We start from the raw sequence: 23,075 nt of genomic DNA, 5'->3' as shown, positions 1-23,075 counted from the left end.
CTGCTCCGACACTGACTGCTGCCGGTCCTCAGCACCTTCCCACAGCCCTGGCACCCCCGGGCACCTATCCCCTCCCCTGCCCTTGCCACTAACGGATCTAATGCATGGGACAAGACACTGTCCTCCACTGTTCCCATTTCACAGGTGGGGAGGGGCGGGGGGGGGGGGGGGGCTGCCAGCACCCATCAGCTTGAGGGGGCCATCCGCTTGGGTGCCCTGCACCCAGGGCGGCCAAGCCTGCCCCAGCCGGGGGGGTTACCTGCTGCAGGGTCACAAGGCCAGCCGGGGTGGTGGGAAGGATGGGGGCACAGGCTGCCAAATCTTGCCAGTCGATGGTGGTGAGTGCTGGGGACAGCGAGAGACAGCGGTGAGGAACCCGGGCAGCGGTGGGCACAGCCGGGGTGGGGGGGGGGTGCGGCGAAGTGGGAAGTGTGGTCGGGGGGCATCCTCAAGGAGCACGCCCGGGGGGACGCAGGGCTGGGGGGCATGGTGGGGGGCACCGGGGGAGGACACAGCGAGGGGCATGGAGGGGGGACACGGCCGGGAGAACAGAGTGGAGGGCATAGTGGGGGTGTCACGGCCAGGGGGTGGGGGCTGGGGGGCAGGGTGGGAGGCACGGGGAGAGGGGCACGGCCGGGGTGTCAGGGCTCTCCGCCGCGGACAGACTCACCGACGGTGGGTGCGGCGGGGGCCGGCGGGGCGCCGCTGCGGCGCGGGCGGGGGGGCGGTGCTCGGGGGCTCAGGGCGGCCGGAGGGGTCCCCGCCGCCCCCCCGCCAGGACGGGCCGGCTTCTTGGCGAGGCGGGCGGGCGGGCCTTGGACCCTGTTGGGGCAGATGCTGCCGAAGGCCCGGCGGCGGCCGCCCTGCTCCATGCTGCCGCCGCGGCACCGGCACCGATCCCGGCACCGGCGGGCGCCCTCCGCCCCGCGCCCCTCTCGGCGCCGCCCCGCGGGCAGGGGCGCGGGTAGGGGCGCGGGCAGGACCGGGGCCATGCCGGGGGCTGCCCGCCCGCCTTCCCTCCGCCGGGGCGCGGGAATCTCCCGCCGCCTGCCCGGGCCGCGCCGGCGGCTCCCGCGCCCGCGGAGCCCTTCCCCGCGCCCGCGGAGCCGGGGCGGGCCGGGGGGGCTACCCCCGCCAGGGAAAAACCCCAGGAGGGGCGCTGCCGGCCCCGCAGCCGAGGCCGCTCCGCCGCGGCTGCCCCCCCCCCGCCAGCACCTCGGTCCCCCGCCCCTCCCCCGGCCGCGTGTGGGAGTCGGCTTGCGGGCTGGGCTGGTTTTTGCAAGGATTTTTGTTAAATGCTGGGGCTAAGGGCCGTCAGCGTGGAAAGCATAAGTCGGGGGCAGGAGAGGAAAGAAACCAGCCCGCGGCATCTTGACTTTGCTGAGCCCCGCACCGGGAGAGGGTCGCCCACTGCTGCTACGCTGAGCCCGGCTGAAATCACCGGCGGGGCTGGCGGAGGATAAACGGGCCCTTAGCCTCGTGTGAGGGGCTCGTCGGTATTTTCGGCCGCAGCAGTGTAGACAAGGTCTGCTCTTTCTGCCTGAACACCTGCTGCTCGTTAGGGCTCAGAGCGCAGCCCAGTGCGCAGTTCACCCCTTCCCTACTGCCCTGAAAAGCGAGCACCCCCGCGGGCGACTTTAGATGTGTGTGCGCTCTTCTGTGCACAAAGACAATAAAATGAAGAAAATAAAATATTTTGTGACATCACGAAATTTCCCTCTTTTCCCCCCTTGAACGTTTCCCATGCTACAGTGCCAGGTTGGTTAGGAGTATGCACCTGGATTACAGACCTGCTGGAAAAATAGTAATCAGCTGTTTTATTATGTAACATTTTGTTTTCCTACAATTAGGTCAGTGCATCTAATTTTTCTTTTTCCCCAAGCCACTACCAAGCCAGTGTCAGTTTGAAATCGGCAATGACAGCACAGGGCATCACTGCTTTGTGGGGGCTGGAGTTAACTGTTGGGGTGAACTCGTTCTGTGCCAGTGTGTTTCCTCTCCCAGCTGTGCACACGCACTGCCAGCAAACGGACGAGCACAGGTGACAAGTAGAAAAAAGTTTATTCAACGTTCATCTGGTCCTTCCACCGCCATCTTTACAGACCATCCCCCAAATAAATAATACAGTACTTGAGATTCTGCATGTTATTTACATGCTGGATTTTAAAGAACAGCGAAGGGACAGTGCAACTGACATACAGTAACATCAAGTGCAAAACGTGATCTATTTTTTAAAACCCCAGTGACACTAACGCTTAGTTGACTACACTCTGCATCAACTCCACGGTGCACAGACGACGAGCAGCCCGCAGCCAGCTCAGCCAAAGGCCGAGACAGACACCGCGGCGGCCACAGGGACCGGCGACCGGCGGCCCCGCAGTCAGCGGCCGCCCCGCAGCCAGGGGCACTTCTGGGCCACCTCCGGAGGCAGGAGGAGCGGCAGGGACTGCCCGTTCAGCGATACCAGGAGCTGCAGCTGGTCCATGCAGTCCCGCAGGAGCCCCTCCGGGTAGCCGCTGACTCGCAGGTCCAGGGGGCTGCGGTGCCGCAGCAGCCGGTCGGCCAGCCCCAGGCTGCCGGCGGCCAGCAGCGAGGGCGCGTACTTGGTGAAAGCGTAGTCGGCGAGGCTGAGCTCCGCCACCCCCCCGGCCAGGCTCCTGGCGTCCGCCGCCTCCCCCGCGTCCGCCCCCTCCGCCTCCAGCCGCACCCGGCTGAAGTGCTCCAGGAAGAAGCTGACGGTGGGCGCTGCCAGGTCGAAGCCCAGGCGGTGCAGGACGATGCACTCCAGGTTGCAGAGCTGCTGACGGCTGAAGGCGCCGCAGCAGAGGACGAGGAGCTCCTTCACGCTGGGGGGGTGCACCTCCACCTGCGAGGGAGGGAGCGGGAAGAGGAGGGGGGCAGGCGGTGGGGACGCTGCCGCCGGCGGAAAGGGTGCGGAGCCCGGCGCGGCTGGGGCCCGGCTGGCGCCGGAGTCGCTGGGGGTGGCCGAGGAGGGGCTGCGGAGCCCCCGGCACGGGGGCAGCCGGGCTGCGGGGCCGCCCTACCTGCTTGCCGGCGATGAGCAGCGCCGTCACCCCCAGGAGCTGGAAGCAGTCGGCCGCCACGGGGGTGGTGGCGAGGAAGCGGTCGAGGATGTTGACGGCCAGGCAGAGCGCCTCGAAGGAGAGCCCGAAGTGCCGGTGCACGGGGATGAGCCAGCTGACCAGCTTGCAGCGCGCCTCCGCCGTCACCTGCGGCACCGGGAGCAGGGGGTCAGGCCGGGCCCCTGCCGGGCTACCCCCGCCCGCCCCCCCCATCCGCCACCCCCACCTGCGGCTGCCGGGCCAGCGGCTCCTGCGGCTGGAAGCGGCTCTCCAGCCCCTTGCGGGAGCGGTACCAGCTCTCCCCGTAGTCGCGGAAAGCCTGCAGCTCCTGCGGGCTCTCCCCCGCCGCCGGTCGCCGCCGCCGCCGTGCCGGTCGCCGCGGGCAGCGGCCGGGGGACCCGCCGGGCCCCCACCGCCCCGGGGTGCCGCCGCGCCGCCCGCTCGCCGCCGTCACCATGGCGGGGGCCGGCCGTGCCGGCTCCGCTGCCGGGCGCGGTGGCGGCGGGTATTTGAGCGGCAGGGCGGCCCCGGTGCCGCCACCGCCCGTCCCCCGGGCACCCCCCGCCGCGGGGAGGTCGGCCGGGCACTGCCGGAGCGCCGTCTCCACAACACAATCCGAAAAGGGGCCGAGTTAGCGAAACGCCTGGCTCTTCTCTGGCGCCTTCCACGGGGGCAGGCATCGCCGGGCTGCGGGGGGGCAGGGGGCCCAAACCGGGCAGCAGCGCCCTAAACCCCACCGGGTCAGAGCCTGACCCGAGCCCGCTGAAGTTGCTCCGGCTCCGGTTTTGCCACTACTTAAACAAACGTCTCTCCCTCTCCTAGCATTTTGTAACTCAGAAGCCCCTGAGCTTTAACAGCTAGACTGCTGGGTGTAAGTAGTGCCTTCACTTGGTCTCAGGGGGAAAGAGAGCACAAACACGGGGGGGAGATACCCTGGGCAGCCTGCAAGACTGTGCAAAACTTAACAGAGGGAAGGAACAGCAAAACTTACTACAGTAGCTGGGAGAGACAAGGATCAGGGGGAATAGGGAGAACACGTGTGAGAAAAGACAGAGTATTTGTTCACAGCAGTCCATACCATCTCATTATAAAGCATCTCCTTAATGCAAACCATATAGAAAAACAAAGACATCTATAAGATGTATTGCTTTAATACTGTAAATTCAGAGATCAAAAAAAATTACACTTGGAAAACCCACATTAAGAAGCATTTGTCTTCTGTCTGCACACATCTAATGGAATTCTATTCAACTGAGATTCAGGACCCAAGCTTTAATCATTACTACAGTCTGCACCACCAGTGATAGTAAAGATTAGTATGTTAAAACAAGAAAAAGAGGAACTGACCACAGCCATTTTTATATTAATAACGAACTGCTTCCATCCATCATTTGTACAGTCAGACAAATGGCACCAAATATATTGTAAAAGCTAAACATACTCAATGTTCATCTTTAAAAGCAATACAGAGAAAAGTAAATTCTATGTAAAATCATGCAGTCTTTCCACATCATGGCTGGTATCAAACACACTAAGCATTTAAATACTTTCAGTTAATGTTGGAGTGCATATGTCCCCTGCCATTACTGAAGCTCTGCTTTGTTACTGATTTCTGGTTTCAGTTACCATTCTCTGTTTTTATCAGTTCTCTGATGATGTGTAAGACCTTGTCATCTAGGAAAGAAAAACACACACAGTAAGTGGAAAAAGGTGAGCTTAAAAACTGGTTCCCAAGTTTAGTTCTCAGCAACTTGAAATCTTAATGCTTTAGGCTATGCCAGACTCAAAAGCATGACAAAAGGGCAAGCAGTATGTCCACAGTACATTAGAAAATTTATAAAATTACTCAATGTGCTGGTTGTGGCCATTTCAGTATTTCACAAAAGACTGAGAAAGTGATGGGTGAACTACAGATGCATTAGCATAGAGGAACTCACTTTCTTCCTCCAAACCCACAATATTCTTCTGAACATCCAGTGTTCAAAGTTTACATTGTGCTCCTCTACCCCTTCATATCGGGGGCCAGCACGCAGTTCCCCATCATTAACCTAAGCTGTGGGACAACTTGCGTAACACTTAAAATTGACATTCATGTCTGAGGTCCATCACACAATCTAACTTCTGTTTTGAGACGCACACCTTAACCATTACCACCACTACCTTGAGTGTTACCAGGGATATCTTTAAAATACCAGTTGTGCAGATCTTCACACATCTGGGGTAAGCCACCCAATACACCAGGATTAGTAATGACTTTTTGGGTGTCTCTCAAGATAATGGAATGATAGTCATGTCACACTAACCCTACTGGGTGAGGATGCAGTGTACTAAAGTTTCCTCAGGTTACCCCAAGGTCCGTTTAACAAATAGTAATGTCAGCAATGCAGTAAAAGTTACCTTCAAGTGACATTTTAGGATTTTCAAGCTTCTTCTTTAGAACAGACTCAATGAGAACTCTCAGCTGTTTGAAAATTACTGCTATCTTTACAGGAGCCTATAAAGAACAGAGAAGACAAACATTTGCATTACTCAGACATTTTATACCAAAATATAAATTAAAAGATTACCTTACATACAAACAGAAGTTTTCAAGAAGACTCTTGCAAACATGATGCATATACATGATTTTAAGCATATGGATAGTGGACTCAAGAAATGACTGGGCTTTCATTATGCCCTCATCTTTAAGCACCCGTTTTTTGTAGCATCACAGCCTAGAGAACAGCTCAGAAGGGTAACTCAGAATATGTTCTCAGACATATCATGAACAACGAGCATATGGTAAAATTATTAATTTACCAATATCCTTCTTACTCTAATTGCTTTTTTCCAAGGCATAAAAGTAGAAATTAATTTATACCTGAAATAAAAAAATATCTACACATTTCCCTCTCAGGAGGTCCATCTAGCCTCCTGAGAAAGCAGTCACAAACCTCTCCTAAATCTCACTAGGAATATGCATATCAAAACCTGAAGACTTTTTCCAGAATCCTTATTCCAATCTTTATTTATATGCTGCTCATGGTACAATAAGTAACTATTATGAAAAAAGCACAAAATGCAACATATTCTTCTTAGCATCTCAGTAGAAAAATAGATATTCTGAAATACACTACAAGATGTAATTGGCCCAGCAACCGCACAATTTATAGCTACCCAGGGAATATAAAAAATCCTCCAAACCACAAGGGAGCTGCTTTTTAAAATTCCATATTCATGATAAACAGTGAATTCAATTAGATGGTTGCTTGCTTGCATCAGAGTGCAAAAAACTAAAATGTTTTGTGACTTACAGTCTTCCTTGAGTATAACACGACCCACAGGAGCACAGAAAATTGTAACCAAGTAGCTGGCAGGCTAGCAAAAACCAGTGTTTACTATTTAACAGAGTTTACAGAAGATTTTGGCACGTCACAGTTTCAATTTTTGTCTGCAAAAATATGCTAAAATGTACTCAGTTTTCCCATTCCCAAATAAAACTTTTTCACCTGGAAAGAAAAAACCCTGAACAAAAAAACCTAAACACCCCAAACCCAAGCAAACAGGTATTTTCCGCTTGGATTTCTTCCTTTCCTAAATAATTCTGTTTCAGCTATAAAGCAAAATAAATAGTATTCTAAAGATAAATATGTATTTACATTATTATAAGATTGTAGGAAAGGGTAATATAAAATAGAACACATCTGCTTTCAGTACTAGCTCTATAAAACAAGGCTTAATCTATATCCTTTTCCAACACCTTTTCTGAAAGAACTGACTTTTTTTTTCATAGAGAGGGAAGTGATTTGTTACAAGCTGCATATTACAAGCCTGTTCTTTAGAGTGCGATTTGCTAAGATTGTTACATGTGTATAAAATCTCCCATAATTCCCTTTAATTCTCTCCTTCCTTCTTCCCTTTTGTCTTCATCCCATGTATATAGCGTTCTGAATTAAGCTTGCACATCAACTGTGTAACACAAAAGCCCATGGCACCACAAAAGGTAGTTATCACTGCAATGCACCTGAAAATGGATCCAGCCATCAACTGTCAGGAGACGCTCCCGATGCTGGACTTCTATATCCCCACCAAAAAGCAAAATGGGAAAGGGTGATATTAAAGTAGTTTCTCTCAAATACACCTTAGTGTACCTCACCTGCATATAAACAAACACAAGAATTAAAAACAACAAAAAAACCCAAACCACAGAATCTGTAACACCAAATTTCATTGCTACTTTTAAAAGCAAAAAATACACTTTCTTCCTTTTAAGATCCAATCAACACAAGTCACTGTACACAGAACAACTAATGGCAATTTGTCTGCCTTAGACCGCATAAAATACATCACCTCTAAGTAAGTGACCAGGCTTATACACTACCAGGAAATTAGCTGAAGCCACAATTTTCTTGTCAAAATTCAAACAGAAAGGTAACGTTAGCTTAGTGCTGTTCAGAGAAGACACATCAAAATTAATAAACCTAGTAAAGTCAAAGGCAGGTAAAACTCTTCTGTTATACATCATTCTTAGCAGCAGCTGGTTTGTCTATCTATATCCACACATGCACATCCATCCATGCATAAATGTGGGCACACATGCAGATACATAGAGTAAACTATGGGGCTCAGCATATGCTACTTCTGGCTTTGGAGCCTCTAAGATAAAGACTGAATGGGATGGCAAAAAGTTGTAGTGGGAAGAAAGGAAACAAAAAGAGTGCATCTTCACCCAAGTGCAGGCTTTGGGTCTACTGTTCATGGAATAACTTACCTGCTTTAGCTGCTGTCTTGCCCTTACACAAGGTTCTTGGGGGCAGGAAGTATTTTCAGCTCTCCAAAAAATACTATCACTTCATACGCACTAAGAAGTCTAATGTAATTTCCTGCTTCTCTACAGTGAAGTTGGCCATTAAGCAACTGCTGTCAAGGTTTTGTTGTGTCAGAAGTGTAACTAAATATAAACACTTGAATTTAGCAAATAGCTGACAAAATTTTCAGTTGTGAGGAGGAAGAAAGCGTCAGGAACAAAACGCAATTCACTTAGGAAGTTCAGCAGTCAATTACACTGACATGGCTATTTCTTTTTATTATTGGGGATACGCGAGGCCTGTATCAAGTTTCAGATATAGAGTCTGCTTAGATGAGTAAAAAAGAAAAGCACACTTCAAAGGGTTACTACTACATATTACTGCTTAAAGTGATCGTATTAAAAAAGTCAATGATACTATTAAATGACTGTCGTGGTTTAGCCAGGATAGAGTTAAGTTTCCCCAGCAGTGGGGGGGAAGCTCTAGCCGGGTTATTCAGATACCCTGCGGACGTCACCTCCTGGCGCTGAAGCGGGACAGTCGGTTAACACGTGTACTGTGGGATTTGTTCTGTTCTCACTGCTGTATTGGTAGATATTTTGCTCTGTTCATTGTTATCACTGTTATTCTTATTGTTATTGTTTGTTGCGTTGCAGTTGCACTGTTGTATTAAACCTTTCCTTATTTCAGTCTTGGGGCTTTGTATTTCACTCCCTTTGTGGGGGAGGGGCAGTGGCCGCGTGGTCTCAGACCCCGGCAGGGACTAAACCACCACAACTTTGGCACCCAACGTGGGGCTGGAGAAGGCTGAGATAAGGACAAAAGGAGAACGTGTGTTAGAGCCATCTGTTAGGTGTAATTTTTTTCCCTGTTTTTATTCGTATTGTTTGATAAGAAACGTTTGCAATGCTGGCCGACTTGCTTGCGTGGTGGGGCTGGATTAATCCTTATATCCCCTGTGTGTTCCCAGTGCTGGTGTTTGTTCTCGGTGGAAAATGTATCAAGGGTCTTGTTCTGCTCTACTGGTTACTGTCTGCTTATAATGGGCTCGTATCGCTGCTTGTGGGGGTGAACCGGTACCTGTTTGCTGCCTGGTCTTTTGTTTGGGGTCTCACCCCCTCTGTGGGTGAGCCAGGGGAGGAGATTCTCTCGGTTTTTGAGAGTTTCAGCTATCCCTGGAGCCTCCTGGCCACTGTGTTCGCGGTACAATGCTTTCTGAATGTCTGCCAGATCTTGTTTTGGGCCATGCGGTACTTCTCCAACAATAGCACCACCCAGAAACCTGCCCCAAGGGCAGATAGTTATAAATGGCTAGGTATGTGGGAGAAGATGGGCAAGTACCTGAGTGAGTGGTCACCCCCAAAGTTCTGGCATTTCACTCCCGAACAAGTGCAGAGTCCTGATAAACTGGTGGAGTGTTTGGAAAAGGTGTGCTGCCAATCTGACAAACCCCGGGAGATGCAACTCGCTGCGATGTGCTGGGGGCTTGCCCATGCTTACCGCATCGCCCTTAACACTGATCACTGCCCTCAAGGGGGAAAAAGGGCTGCAGGGTCTGAAAGTGAACCTGCTGGTACAGCAGCTGGGCCAGGGGGACAGGCAGTGCCAGTACCGGTCGCCTCCACCAGCACAGCAGCTGGGCCAGGGGGACAGGCAGTACCAATATCAGTTGCCCCGATACAGAAAACCAAATATACCAAAAAATCCCCTCACAGTGTACAGGGTGATGATGAACCACGCCCATCACGAGAGCAGGAGGAAGAGCCGGAGGTAATCATCCGATCTCTATCCCTCAGTGAGTTGCGAGATATGCGGAGGGATTTCAGCCGCCTTCCAGGCAAGCAAATTTGCACCTGGCTGCTCCGGTGCTGGGACAGTGGAGGTGCTGGTTTTGAATTGGAGGGGAGAGAGGCCAAGCAGCTGGGACCTTTAGCCAAGCAGGCTGGTATTGACAAGGCAATAGGGAAACAGGCTCAAACCCTCAGCCTTTGGAGGCGACTCCTGCTCGGTGTGAAGGAGAGGTGCCCCTACAAGGATGATGCTCTATGTCGGTTAGGCAAGTGGACCGACATGGAGAAAGGCATTCAAAACCTCAGGGAATTGGCTGTGTTTGACATGGTCTATGGTGATCTGAATGATGAGCAGTCACCAATGGATCCAGATCAGGCCCCTTGCACACAGCTGATGTGGCGGAAGTTCCTGCAAAGTGGACCAGAGGCACATTCCAAAGCATTAGCAGTAGCGTCCTGGTGGCGAGACACCCAGACTCAGACAGTGGATGAAGTGATTATCCAGCTCCGGCAATATGAGGGAAGTCTCCCTTCCTCCCAACATGCTTTGGTTTCAGCTGTAGAGGAACTGTCTCAGAGGCTCCAGAAAGTGGAAGAGGACATGTCCTACGTTCCACCTGCACGGGCCGATGTCTCAGCCATTAGAAGCAGGCGCTTCCCCACCCAAGAGAAGGACAGTGGAAGGCACACACCACGGGGCACCCTGTGGTTCTTCCTCTGTGACCATGGGGAAAACATGAGAAGGTGGCATGGACAGCCCACTTCCGCCCTAGCTGCACGAGTACAGCAACTGAAAGGGAAGACCACCATGAAAGGGGAGTCTTCCAAGAGAGATGCAGCTCCTGTGTCTAGTCGGAAATCCCCCAGACAGAATAGAATGGCCAACAGTATGCTTGACCCTCTTGAGGGGACCAGGAAGTCATTCCTGCAGGAGTCACTCTTAGATCAAGTGAGTGATGGTGAGCAGGATTAGAGGGGCCCTGCCTCCAGCCAGGTGGAGGAAAGGGATAATCGGATTTACTGGAAGGTGTGGATCCGATGGCCTGGCACATCAGAACCACAAGAATATAACGCCTTGGTAGACACTGGCGCACAGTGCACCCTGATGCCATCAAGTCACAGTGGGGTCAAATCCATCTGCATCTCTGGAGTGACAGGGGGATCCCAACAGCTGACCCTATTAGAGGCTGAAGTAAGCTTAACTGGGAAGGACTGGCATAAGCACCCCATTGTGACTGGCCCAGATGCCCCGTGCATCCTAGGTATAGATTACCTCAGGAGAGGGTACTTTAAAGACCCAAAAGGGTACCAGTGTGCCTTTGGTATAGCTGCCCTGGAGGAGACTGAGCAATTGTCCACCTTACCCGGCCTCTCAGAGGACCCCTCGGTGGTGGGGTTGCTTAAGGTTGAAGAGCAGCGAGTGCCAATTGCCACCAAGACGGTGCACTGGCAGCAGTACCGTACTAACCGAGATTCCCTGGTCCCCATCCATCAGCTGATCTGTCGACTAGAATGCCAGAAGGTGATCAGCAAGACTCATTCACCTTTCAACAGCCCTATATGGCCAGTGAGAAAACCTAATGACAAATGGAGACTGACTGTGGACTACCGTGGCCTGAATGAAGTTACACCAGCGATGAGTGCTGCAGTGCCAGACATGCTAGAGCTCCAGTATGAGCTGGAGTCGAAGGCAGCCAAGTGGTACGCCACAACTGACATCGCTAACACGTTTTTCTCCATCCCAACAGCATCAGAGTGCAGGCCACAGTTGGCATTCACTTGGAGGGGTATCCAGTACACCTGGAATCGATTGCCCCAGGGGTGGAAACACAATTCTACCATTTGCCATAGACTGGTCCATACTGCACTGGAGAAAGGTGGGGCTCCAGAACACCTGCAGTTCATTGATGATATCATTGTATGGGGGGACACAGCTGAGGAAGTCTTTGAGAAAGGAAAGAAGATAATTGAAATCCTCCTGAAGGCTGGTTTTGCCATCAAGCAACAGAAAGTTAAGGGGCCTGGAAGGGAGATTCAGTTCCTAGGAATAAAATGGCAAGATGGGCGTCGCCACATCCCAATGGAGGTGATAAACAAGATAACAGCCATGGCCCCACCAACCACCAAAAAGGAGAATCAATCTTTCCTGGGCGCTGTGGGGTTCTGGAGGATGCACATCCCAAACTACAGCCTGATTGTGAGCCCTCTCTACCACGTAACCCGCAAGAAGAACGATTTTAAATGGGGCCCAGAGCAACACCAAGCCTTTGAACAAATTAAGCAGGAGATTACCCAGGCAGTGGCCCTCGGGCCAGTCCGGACAGGGCAGGAGATTAAGAACGTGCTCTACACCGCAGCCGGGGAGAATGGCCCTTCCTGGAGCCTTTGGCAGAGAGCACCTGGGGAATCCCGAGGCCGACCTCTAGGCTTTTGGAGCCGGGGATACAAAGGCTCTGAAGCTAACTATACCCTGACTGAGAAGGAGATACTGGCAGCGTACGAAGGAATTCGAGCTGCCTCAGAAGTGGTCGGTACTGAGACACAGCTCCTCCTGGCACCTCGACTGCCGGTGCTGGGATGGATGTTCAAAGGAAAGGCTCCCTCCACACATCATGCAACAGATGCCACGTGGAGTAAATGGGTTGCGTTGATAACACAACGGGCTCGAATAGGGAACCGCGACCCCCCAGGATTAGTAGAAATGATTATAAACTGGCCAGAGAGCAAAGATGCTGGGATGTCACCAGAACAACAGGTGAAACATGCTGAGGAGGCCCCACCATGTAACGAGCTGCCAGAGGAAGAGAAACAATATGCCCTGTTCACTGATGGGTCTTGCTGCATTGTGGGAAAGCATCGATGATGGAAGGCTGCGGTGTGGCATCCCACATGGGAAACCACTGAAGCTGTTGAGGGACAAGGTGAATCGAGCCAGTTCGCAGAGGTGAAAGCCATCCAATTGGCTTTGGAGATTGCTGAGCGAGAAAAGTGGCCGAGGCTCTATCTCTACACTGACTCGTGGGTGATGGCAAGTGCCCTGTGGATGTGGTTGCAGCAATGGAAACAGAACAATTGGCAATGCAAGGGCAGACCCATCTGGGCCGCTGAAGTATGGCAGGATATTGCAGCCCGGGTGGAGAACCTCGTTGTGAAGGTGCGCCATGTGGACGCCCATATACCCAAGAGTCGAGCCACTGATGAACATCAACATAACCAGCAGGCGGACCAGGCTGCTAAGATCGAAGTGGCTCAGGTGGACTTGGACTGGCAGCGTAAAGGTGAACTGTTCATAGCCCGGTGGGCCCATGAGACCTCGGGCCACCAAGGCAGAGATGCAACATACAGGTGGGCTCGAGATCGAGGGGTGGACCTCACCATTGACACCATCGCAGAGATCATCCACGGATGCGAGACGTGTGCTGTGATCAAACAAGCCAAACGGGTGAAGCCCCAGCGGAATGAAGATCGATGGATGAAATATAAATATGGAGAGGCCTGGCAGATCGACTACATCACACTGCCACAGACCTGCCGAGGCAAGCGCCACGTGCTCACAATGGTGGAAGCAACCACTGGGTGGCTCGAAACTTATCCAGTGTCCCATGCCACTGCCCAGAATACCATCCTGGGCCTTGAAGAGCGAGTCCTGTGGCAACACGGCACCCCAGAGAGGATTGAGTCGGACAATGGGACTCACTTCCAAAATAACCTCATAGATGTCTGGGCAGAAGAACACGGCATCGAGTGGGTCTACCACATCCCCTACCACGCACCAGCCTCCGGGAAGATCGAGCACTACAATGGGCTGTTAAAAACTACATTGAGAGCAATGGGGAGTGGAACCTTCAAACACTGGGACACACATCTGACAAAGGCCACTTGGTTAGTGAACACAAGAGGATCTGCCAATCGAGCTGGCCCAGCTCAGTCAAAACTTCCACATGTTGTAGACGGGGATAAAGTCCCTGTGGTGCGCATGAGGGATCTGCTGGGAAAAATGGTCTGGGTTAGTGCTGCGCTGGGCAAAGGCAAACCCATCCACGGGATTGTTTTTGCTCAAGGACCTGGGTGCACCTGGTGGGTGATGCAGAAGGATGGAGAGGTCCGATGCGTACCACAAGGGGACTTGATTGTGGGTGAAAACACACCGTGAGTTATACTGTGCTTTTGTCAATTTTTCTTTGTCAATGCTAATTGCTAAATGGCAGCTGGATGTGACACACATGGTATAGAATAAAGGGGTGGATTATGTCCTGGTTTAGCCAGGATAGGGTTAAGTTTCCCCAGCAGTGGGGGGGAAGCTCTAGCCGGGTTATTCAGATACCCTGCGGACGTCACCTCCTGGCGCCAAAGCGGGACAGTCGGTTAACACGTGTACTGTGGGATTTGTTCTGTTCTCACTGCTGTATTGGTAGATATTTTGCTCTGTTCATTGTTATTACTGTTATTCTTATTGTTATTGTTGTTGTTGCGTTGCAGTTGCACTGTTGTATTAAACCTTTCCTTATCTCAGCCCGGAGGCTTTTTATTTCACTCCCTTTGTGGGGGAGGGGCAGTGGCCGCGTGGTCTCAGACCCTGGCAGGGACTAAACCACCACGATGACACAAATGTAGTTTCATTTACAGCTAGCAGCTTCACCACAAACAGGTATGTTCATGATGTTCAGTCTTAACTCTTCAGCACTCAGCTGACTCATTTTTATGGACTTTAGAATCATTAGATACTGAAGACTCTTAAGATGAACAAGACATTCAGATATACTTTACACTGGTGTATGCTATTTAACATTAGAGGCATAAGTCCACTTTCACACAAACTGTTAGCTATATTCACTATTTTCACTTACCTTCTCCTGGTAAAGGAGCCATCCATATGTCTGTAAGTCTCGATTTACAGAGGAGGGATGCACTTGCGCTTTACCCTGAGCAGTTTCTACCATGCAAGCCAGCTTCTCTGTAATATCTACAGACTTCGTATATATTACTTTTCCTATGTTTTCATACAGCCCTGCAGTCAACACAGCTTTAAGAAGAGCTATTTCATGCAGAGAAAGGGATTGTGTGGCTCCATTTCCATCCCATCCACATTGTGTTGTAGGTGCTGTGAACCCTGCTGCTCTGACCACTCTTATGAGTTCTTGCTTCACATCCTGAAATTATTAAGGTGTTAATAAAACTCTGAATTTAAGAAGGTACATACTCCATCAGCAGGCAACAACACTCCATCCCAAATATTCATGCTCTCCAGGGGAAAATATCTTACTAGAAAAACACTTGTATTTTCTGCAATCACTTTGGAATACTGGCTGTTTCTATGAGAAAAAACATTATCTGGAATATGGAATTTGATATATGGTACTATATATATGGCAAGTATCAAATCCCTCACCTGTAGTTAAAATAAAAAGATACATATATTTGTATCAAAGATCCATTTCTGCTTAGGAGAGCTCAGTCACCCAAACTTAAATAGGAAAGACCAATTAAAACATTTTCTCAACAAAAATAAAGGTCATTTACTTAAGTTTGTGTCTCATCTTAGATACCAAAAAACCCCACAATCCAAGGTTTAATTTCTGAGTTTTGATTCTCTGGTGGAAGTAAGAACTAGTTTCTCCAATGGCAGTGACTACAAAGATGCATATCAACGAAGTGTGCATATCAAAACTCAAATGCAGACACAGCTACCTCGATTGAGAGTGTGCATTTCATCAGTCCCTAGCATTTCACTTGTTTTTGTCTTGTCTGAATAGTAACTGCAATGTATCACATCTTTAAGAGGGCATGACATTCTCAGAGGGAGATTTTAACAAACAAGGAGTGCAGAGCGTAATTATTTCGTTTACCTCCAGAGTTAACAGTGAAGTCCTATTAAGGAAATTTCTTCCACAGTAAGTCATTTCAGCACGATACCCTCCTTCTTGTCGAGCCCTTTTCCACCTAAAGAAAAAAAGTGTTTTATTACAGGAAAAAGAACCACATCAAGAGTGTAACAATATGAAAGTGGTAGTGAATTAAAAGGCAATACTGTGTTTTGGTCAGCATTCTCCCCTCAGAACTAGAAATAAGTGGCATTAAGATAAATGCTGCTGATCTAAGAGCACTCCGGAGAACATGTCTGCAACAAATTTGATGGATACTAACAAGAATACAAGGTAATTTTCTCTCAAAAATTACACACTTCTGTCCACCTTGACAGTTGAAACAATTCAGGTGTGGTTTTTGAGACTTAGTGATAATATCCTAAAAAGAAAACAGTATGTATGCCATTTTATAATATATACATTTGTACTTTCTCAAATACAAAATATTCAGGTCAGAGTATCACGAACAGCAAATACTTTAAACGGTAGGATAAACAGTCACGGTACACCTCTGTACATGTGCAAGCATAGTTAAAGAGTTAAAGGATAAGGTACTGAGCAAGCTAGCCAAATACTGTAACACAAATGATATCTTGTAATTCTGAAGAGAAAAACTGCAGGTGCAAACAATTCAAGAGAAGATACTTATTAAGAATTCTTTACAGAACTATGTTACTTAAGTGTTATCTGCATCTAGCTATAAGCACAGGAGAATGATCATTTACCCCAGATAAGCATTGTAGATTGTTATATGGTCTGAAACTGCCATTGCTAGAGATGATTTTGCAAGATCTGCTTCATCTTTTCGACCAATTGGTGTAGTAAATGGGGATTTTTCTGTCATAACAGCAGCCAGAGTTGCCTGCAATTAGTAAAGTACACATCTCTTACGAGTATTTCATTATAAGCTTACAGGTTTATCATGCAAACAGCTTTAAGTTTTCTTTCACAGTAATATTTAATGATACTTCATCTTCTACATCTTAAGGAAGATTTATCACCATAAGAATTTCCTACACAGAGTTCAGAACTTACTTATATTAGAGACATTGCTTGCATAGTGCCTTATATACACTGATAAAAATAATACATTTCAAAACACACAAAACATTTTGTCAAATGTCAGAGCAGTACCTGATATAATACAGCGAAGGTCAGATTAAACAACTGCTTTAGACTATACCACATTAACAGGAGATACTGAGAGAACACTGAATTTTAACTTCCAGTTTTCTGCAACTAACGTACCCTTGCTTTCTCCTAATTTGCAGTAAATTATATGCATTAGGTGAAAGTGTAAACTGTGCCACAGTCTTCATATAATAAATTACCACATCATTTAATTTGCAATAGCTTAACATCAGCATGTTCTTGGGCCACAAACTATGGAGTAATCCAGACTGGTCTAACCCACATGTAAGAGGGCTTTTTCTGTAAGCAGCATACTCCCTGGGATTGTAACAGACAGAACTAGAAACCAAGTCTGACTATTCCCTTATGAATAGTACCTAGGAGTTCAGAATCATAAAATCATTTAGGTTGGAAAAGCTCATGGAGTCCAACTGTAAAGAATACTTAGATTGTTCCCCTCCATGATGTCCAGCTGTCCTCACCTTAATATAAACATTTCAACTTCTTTCATCATCCTTTCAAAATATGATGTCACAAGATATCAGATTAAGAATAAAGAGTTAACCATTTTTATGCCTTTTTTCAAAATTTAGATATAAATTATTATTTCTTTTTTTTTAATACTCACCACAGGATCCAAGCAGCCAAATATAGCACCAAATATAAGCATTTTGCCAATCTTTACATTGACAGGAAGGGCTGCAAGGTGCTGGCCCAATGGAGTCAGCTTGGGCTCATTTAACAGACAAGCCCCAATCTTCCTCAGCAGGTTCATTGCATTACCAATGACTTGCTGCTGTGGAGGGTCTAATGCCCTGGAAAGGAAATCTTCAGGAGAGCCAAGATTGCACTTCTGTGGAGTAAATGGGCATATATTTCAATATAAAAATTTATTATAATACACTTTTAGAGTAGCTATGAAGGAAACTGGAAAGCTGTTCTTGCAATCAAAAGCCCACATTCCTTTCCCTCTAAACCAGCCTCTTGGTTCCCAGAATGCAGACAAACCCCAAATCAGGTTAACAAAGCTTCACTGTTTGGAACGACTTTGTATGGCACAGCCACTGCTCAGAGAATCACATTACCAATGGTCACAGGAGACTCTCAAACCTGATGAGATACAGTTCAAACCTGGCACTAATTTGCCAGGTTGCTAGTTCTCCTATGCATATTCTACTCACTCAGGCTGGGAGGAATTGGGGAATGGAATTGCTTCCTTACGCAGAAATCAGTTTGAAGGCTATTTAACTAAGTTTGAATTGTCCCTTTGAGGTAATCTGGAATAGTACAGTATGCTACTCTCACTGAGCAGCATTCCCTGGATTTTCCAACACGCAGGTACTGGGTTCCCCCCTGCCCTGGCGGGAGAAGACCACACTGGATAAGGGCTGTCCTAGCAAACCTTTTTAGCTAACAAGGTCAGTAATTCCAAAACCACCCCCCCACAAGAGAATGAGGATATAATTCCTCCAAAGGCACATGTCATATTTTAGCTAACACTGTCAGTAATTCTAAAAAAACCATACCATAATATGAAGGCATAATTCCTCCAAAGGCACACGCAGTATTTCAGGAACAGAATATTCCATGAAACTTTCAAACCTGCAACATTGTAAAAACACAGAATTACAGATATCCAATTTAGTCTTTGAATTCAACTTACAAACTCAGGTTTCACATGCTCATTCTTTGCAGATGTTCTTTTGAGGGGCAAGAGGCGGGGAGTGGCACATGTTTTAATACAGGGATAAACCATTCATCTTTTGAATTAAGGTGTGTGTGGTAGCTTGGAAAGCATTTCAGTGAAAGAGAGGGAAAGGCAGTGACCCTGATTTTCAAAACAGGTTTTTAAAATGCATACCACGCAAACTGAAAGTCTTGCATATGGCTAAAATGCACGCTTCACTGGTTATTTCAAAATACTTTTACCTTAACCGCTTCTCAGCTGAAAGTTGCTTCAGACTTTCAGACAAGAAGGAAAAAAGTTATTCCACTGCAGTACCAGAAACTAGTTCTGCAGTACTGGATAATTTGATATATTCCCCAAATCTTATCCATAGAGATACAACTTCAGAAGCCTACAGATTTTTCTGATAAAAAAATTCACAGTTCAGGAGGTTAGGTTTGTGTATATTTGATGCAGGGCAGTAAATGATATTAAAAACTCATCTACAATTCCTTGGTGCTGCACTTTCCGTTAATCATGACAATTTTCTTCAAAACACATTACAGAGATACCAAGAATAAAATTGGCTTTTTTAAAATCAACTATAACACTGTGTTACTGTAACACTTTGGTCTTACAATTATTTTTTTTTTTTTACAGTTTAGCAGTTCCAGTTTGTAGTAAAGTGAATTTCAACAAGACTTCTTGTTTGTGCACAGAAAAGACAAAGATATTTATGCGATTTACAAAATCTTGACAACTAAGTTTACAGTACCTGTCTCTGGTGTACATTCGGAAGCAGAATCCATCCCTAACACGCCCAGCTCTTCCTTGTCGCTGCAGAGCACTAGCTTTACTTACAAAGGTCTCTTCCAGGGAACTCATCTGACTGCTTTCGTGATACCTTAAAAATTGCAAAGCAGGTGCCCATTCAGATTTCAGAATTAAAATTCTGATGTATACTTAAACACTAGCATACTGATAACATATCTAAATAGTATTTATTTGAAAATATTATATTTAGTTTTGAAAACTAAGCGTAGCTGGGGGAAACTGTACACCATAGAACCTTGGATACAACTCACTAATGAAAATGTAAAAATTAGAAAATGAAAGAGCTATTGTATTATTTAACCTCCCTGGCAATTCAGAATTTTTCTAACACACTCTGTAAGGCTTTTCACATTTAAAAGGCACAAAAAAACCCCACTTCTAAGAACTGAGATAGCATGAAAAGGGTTTACTTTATTTTTAAACCAGTACTTAGTCATACTTCTCCAAATCTATGAACAATTCCCCTTGCTGTTCTACACACCATTTGAAAAACCAAGATTCATTCCAAGCTTGTACCTAAACTGCAAGCTGTTCAATGAGCTCAGCACATTTTTCATCCAGAACTGTAGCTTAATAAGGATACTACAAAATTCTTGCAGTACTAACCTCTAAATGTTTACAGTAATCACAGTATCATTGATGTAAATCACTCTCACCTATTTTCTTTTGTTCTCCCAGTATCAATTACAAAGACAACATCTGGTATTGTAATACCTGTCTCTGCTATATTGGTTGCCAAAACAATCTGAAAAGTAGTAACATAACAAATAAAAAGAATTATAGAATGTCTAACAGTTTTCATCCTTTTAATCAATATTACAGAATAAGTTTGGTTGAATTTTTTTAACCCAGAAATGTTTCCTTAAATAATCTGACAAAGCATTAAAAGCTATACCACTTGGAAAATGGTTTAGTCTTCCCCAATTACTAAGGAATCAAAAGTTAAATAAGAATTTCATTTTTTGTTTTATAATCCGTCAAACTTACTAGCCAGTATCTGGCAAAATTGATCAACTTTTAATTAAATGATTTGGCATTCAGTAAAATACTATTTTCCTAGGTAAAAGCTATAGTTACTGGTTTAAAATAGTTAAAATACAGGAAAGTAACAGTTAAAGAAGCTCTTAGAAAAGTATTAGGTTTAAAAATTTGCCTGATTACTGTCAAAGTTTTCACAGCATGCTAGCTTCTGTTACAGAGCACCAAATAAGATGAATTGTTTCTTTCCAGTGAGAAAATTCCAGGAACAACCGGTTGTTGTGTAATTCTCTATCATTTGATTTTAAAACAGAGTTGCACCCACAGAAAGTTTCTCCTTTCAGTGGTGAACTTTGCCTTTCTAAATATATCATACCTTTCTAATACCAAAAGGAGGAATTGTAAATGCAGCTGCTTGATCTTGAGTTGAAAGAACAGAATGCAAAGCTATCAACCTGTGCCTAAAACAAGAAATTACACTAATCAATATACACTTATCAAAAGAAGATACAGTAAAAAAAAGAGACCAGAATGATGACAAGTATGGAGAAAGCAACTAGAATGGACACTTGAAAGAGTAAAACCTTGCATGATTAGGTATGAAAGACTGCTTCAGTGTTTTATTACAATATCAAGAAAGGATAACACCATTAGTTCTTAAATCTGTTCTACTTGGTAACAATGCAGAAAAAGTACTACTACTGCAGAACTCTAAACTAATTTACATCAATAGCCTAGCAAAAGAGGGAGCTAGGTGTCTGAGTTCTTTACGTCGTGCTTCCGAGACAAGGACCATTATTGAAACTTTGCACAGAACTATAAACACATGCAACTTTGAGCCTGAGTAATAAAGGTCTTCAGAGATGAGACAGAGATTTGTACTTTCCTTTTCTAGACCTTGACATCTCAGTCCATCTAAGAATCTTTAGAATTTGACTGCAAATGTTCTTTTTATGCCATAAACTAACTTTTAGTTACCCACAAAATAAATTTCAAAACTATCTGTCACTACAACCTTATGTCATTTCTCTTGGTATATTACTGTCTCTGGATCTCTTCTCAGGAAGTAGTCACTTCCATGCAAAGCGTAAGCCATGATAAGCTATATCCCCAATATGGCAGCTTCCATACCCTAAGAAGCGGAAAAGTAGTGAAGTGCTTTGTGATTAAGTAAGTTTGTTGAAAAATAAAATCAAAAGAATAAAGTTACTACTGTACCATTCCTAAGCACCTGCCATTTTTGCTTGTATCATTTTTAGATAATGGAAGTATATTTGCAGCACAAACTGCTCAGAGGTATAACTCTCAGTTTCCCTTTTCAAGAACAGCAGATCTTAAAACCCAAACATATTAATTAAATTAAACTATTAACTGCATTACCTGTCACGCAAGTTAAATCTTCTGTCAGTTGAAATGAGATCATACAGCTGTTGGATATGGGCAAGGCCGGGTAAAAAGATCAGCACAGCACCCTCAATGTTCTTGAACTGGGGACTTCTATCTGGAAAGTTACAGTACAGGCATATAGTTAAAACAAAGATCCATTTGCAAACACTTTCACTTGAGAATGAGAGCTAATTCTGGGCCCTGAGGTAAACACTTTTTAGGATGTTTCATCTAAGAATGAAGTCAAGTACTTCATTATCAGTACAAAATGCTGACAAATAAGTCCAAAGGACAGCTCCAGGTATATAAACTTAATAAGTAGGCTGTACCTAAGTATGCAAGCAGCTCCAAAAGAAGTTCAAGGTTGATCTTGTAAGGGTTCATATAGAAGATCGCCTGCTGTGTACGACTGCTATACTTCGCATAGTAAGGAGCTAAATCAGTACCAGATCCAGACTGGATTGGGACATACTCCTAAAAAGATGAACACACACACACACAAAAAAAAAAAAATTCATTCTCAGTGTTTTAGAAGGTAAGAGAAAAAAAGGCCAGTTTGTCATTCACTTAATTTAGATTTCTTAAAACAAAGACTGGGATAAGAGACATTTAACTAAGTTCCCATCAAAATCACTGTGAGTTAGATTAAATCACAGCCACCTACATAACCTGTGTATAGGTACTTAATACTGTTAAATGACGCTCCAGATCAAAAAATTAGTAAAACTTAAAGTCCGTGAAGCAGTACTATGTCTGTTTTGCAAATGAAAACAGTACCAAGGTCCATATCTGGCATCCAACTGGTATCAATTCAAAATGGGATAACAGAGTGGCTATTCTTCTTTCAAAACTCCTGTTTTGGGGTATGAAAAACCAGTCTCCCCTTTTCTCCCCCCCTTACCTCACCCTTCTCAAGCAATGGTTGCAGTGAAAGTTAAGAGTGAATTAGGTGGCAACTCCTGCAGTGTTTTGGAGCAGGAGGAAAGGGGGAGGGAGAGTCAGCAGAACATATAGACATCTAAATTGTTTGTAAACATCTTACAGATGCATAGGACTTCTACCTTAAGTGGCACTACTGTAAATTATTTTATTGTTAATCAACACACTTAAAGAAACTTGCCACCACATATCCTTCTGTACTGAAGGCTCAACAGAAATAAACCACAAAGATGGAGGAGCACTGAGGAGAGCACTTGGGCTTCAACTTAAGGATGCTGTTGTGATGTATGGGATAACTACTACTCTAGGAAAAAAAACCCATCAGTTTTTCAACATATGTATCAGTGTTTGATCACACCAAGCTAAGTGATCCTACAGAGATTTGGAGAGAGCAAGTCAGAGCAGACAGGTATCTACCCAAAATAAAAGCAATCTAGATGAACAGCCCAAGTTGCCTAAAGTCAGATGGCATTCATATACTCTTCCCTTCAAGAATTTTCATCCCAAAGCACATACAGCTGTCACAGAAGAGTAGCTACAGAATTAACCACAGCCTGTTAAACCCAAAAGCTCTACACAATCTCATGTAAATCATCTCATTTGATATGCCAAGATGG

At 46.2% G+C, this 23,075-nt stretch overlaps 2 protein-coding genes across 3 annotated transcripts in view; both read right to left on the bottom strand.

Moving 5' to 3' along the window:
* Positions 1–2,380: 2,380 nt before the first annotated feature.
* Positions 2,381–3,540, bottom strand: CCNO (cyclin O). The gene is made up of 3 exons (XM_074856937.1): positions 3,310–3,540; positions 3,045–3,230; positions 2,381–2,866 (listed from the first exon to the last, which is right to left on the bottom strand). Exons 1-3 carry the CDS (start codon positions 3,538–3,540, stop codon positions 2,381–2,383), a joined length of 903 nt encoding a protein of 300 aa, XP_074713038.1.
* Positions 3,541–4,218: 678 nt separating this feature from the next.
* The window catches only part of DHX29 (DExH-box helicase 29), a 32,288-nt gene continuing 13,431 nt past the window's right edge, over positions 4,219–23,075 (bottom strand). For both annotated transcript variants that reach the window (XM_074855271.1, XM_074855272.1), the window contains exons 15-27: positions 21,849–21,993; positions 21,514–21,634; positions 20,510–20,594; positions 19,812–19,900; positions 19,097–19,225; positions 18,182–18,257; positions 17,284–17,508; positions 16,250–16,386; positions 15,507–15,600; positions 14,508–14,810; positions 7,087–7,218; positions 5,481–5,577; positions 4,219–4,757 (exon numbers count right to left, since the gene is read on the bottom strand). In XM_074855271.1, the coding sequence (XP_074711372.1) occupies positions 4,702–4,757; positions 5,481–5,577; positions 7,087–7,218; positions 14,508–14,810; positions 15,507–15,600; positions 16,250–16,386; positions 17,284–17,508; positions 18,182–18,257; positions 19,097–19,225; positions 19,812–19,900; positions 20,510–20,594; positions 21,514–21,634; positions 21,849–21,993 (1,689 nt within the window). In that variant the 3' untranslated portion in view covers positions 4,219–4,701. The remainder of the gene's footprint in view (positions 4,758–5,480; positions 5,578–7,086; positions 7,219–14,507; positions 14,811–15,506; positions 15,601–16,249; positions 16,387–17,283; positions 17,509–18,181; positions 18,258–19,096; positions 19,226–19,811; positions 19,901–20,509; positions 20,595–21,513; positions 21,635–21,848; positions 21,994–23,075) is intronic.

The sequence above is a fragment of the Strix uralensis genome, chromosome Z (assembly GCF_047716275.1).
Source record: "Strix uralensis isolate ZFMK-TIS-50842 chromosome Z, bStrUra1, whole genome shotgun sequence".
In the NCBI taxonomy this organism is placed as follows: domain Eukaryota; kingdom Metazoa; phylum Chordata; class Aves; order Strigiformes; family Strigidae; genus Strix; species Strix uralensis.
This window is presented reverse-complemented; position numbering and strand designations above follow the sequence as displayed.

Excerpts from the sequence above, each read along its gene's own strand:
- CCNO (XM_074856937.1), bottom strand. The coding sequence starts at position 3,540 with ATGGTGACGGCGGCGAGCGGGCGGCGCGGCGGCACCCCGGGGCGGTGG. Across the intron at positions 3,231-3,309 it reads CGCTGGCCCGGCAGCCGCAG|GTGACGGCGGAGGCGCGCTG; the intron begins GTGGGGGTGGCG and ends CCGGTGCCGCAG. Across the intron at positions 2,867-3,044 it reads TGCTCATCGCCGGCAAGCAG|GTGGAGGTGCACCCCCCCAG; the intron begins GTAGGGCGGCCC and ends CCTCCCTCGCAG.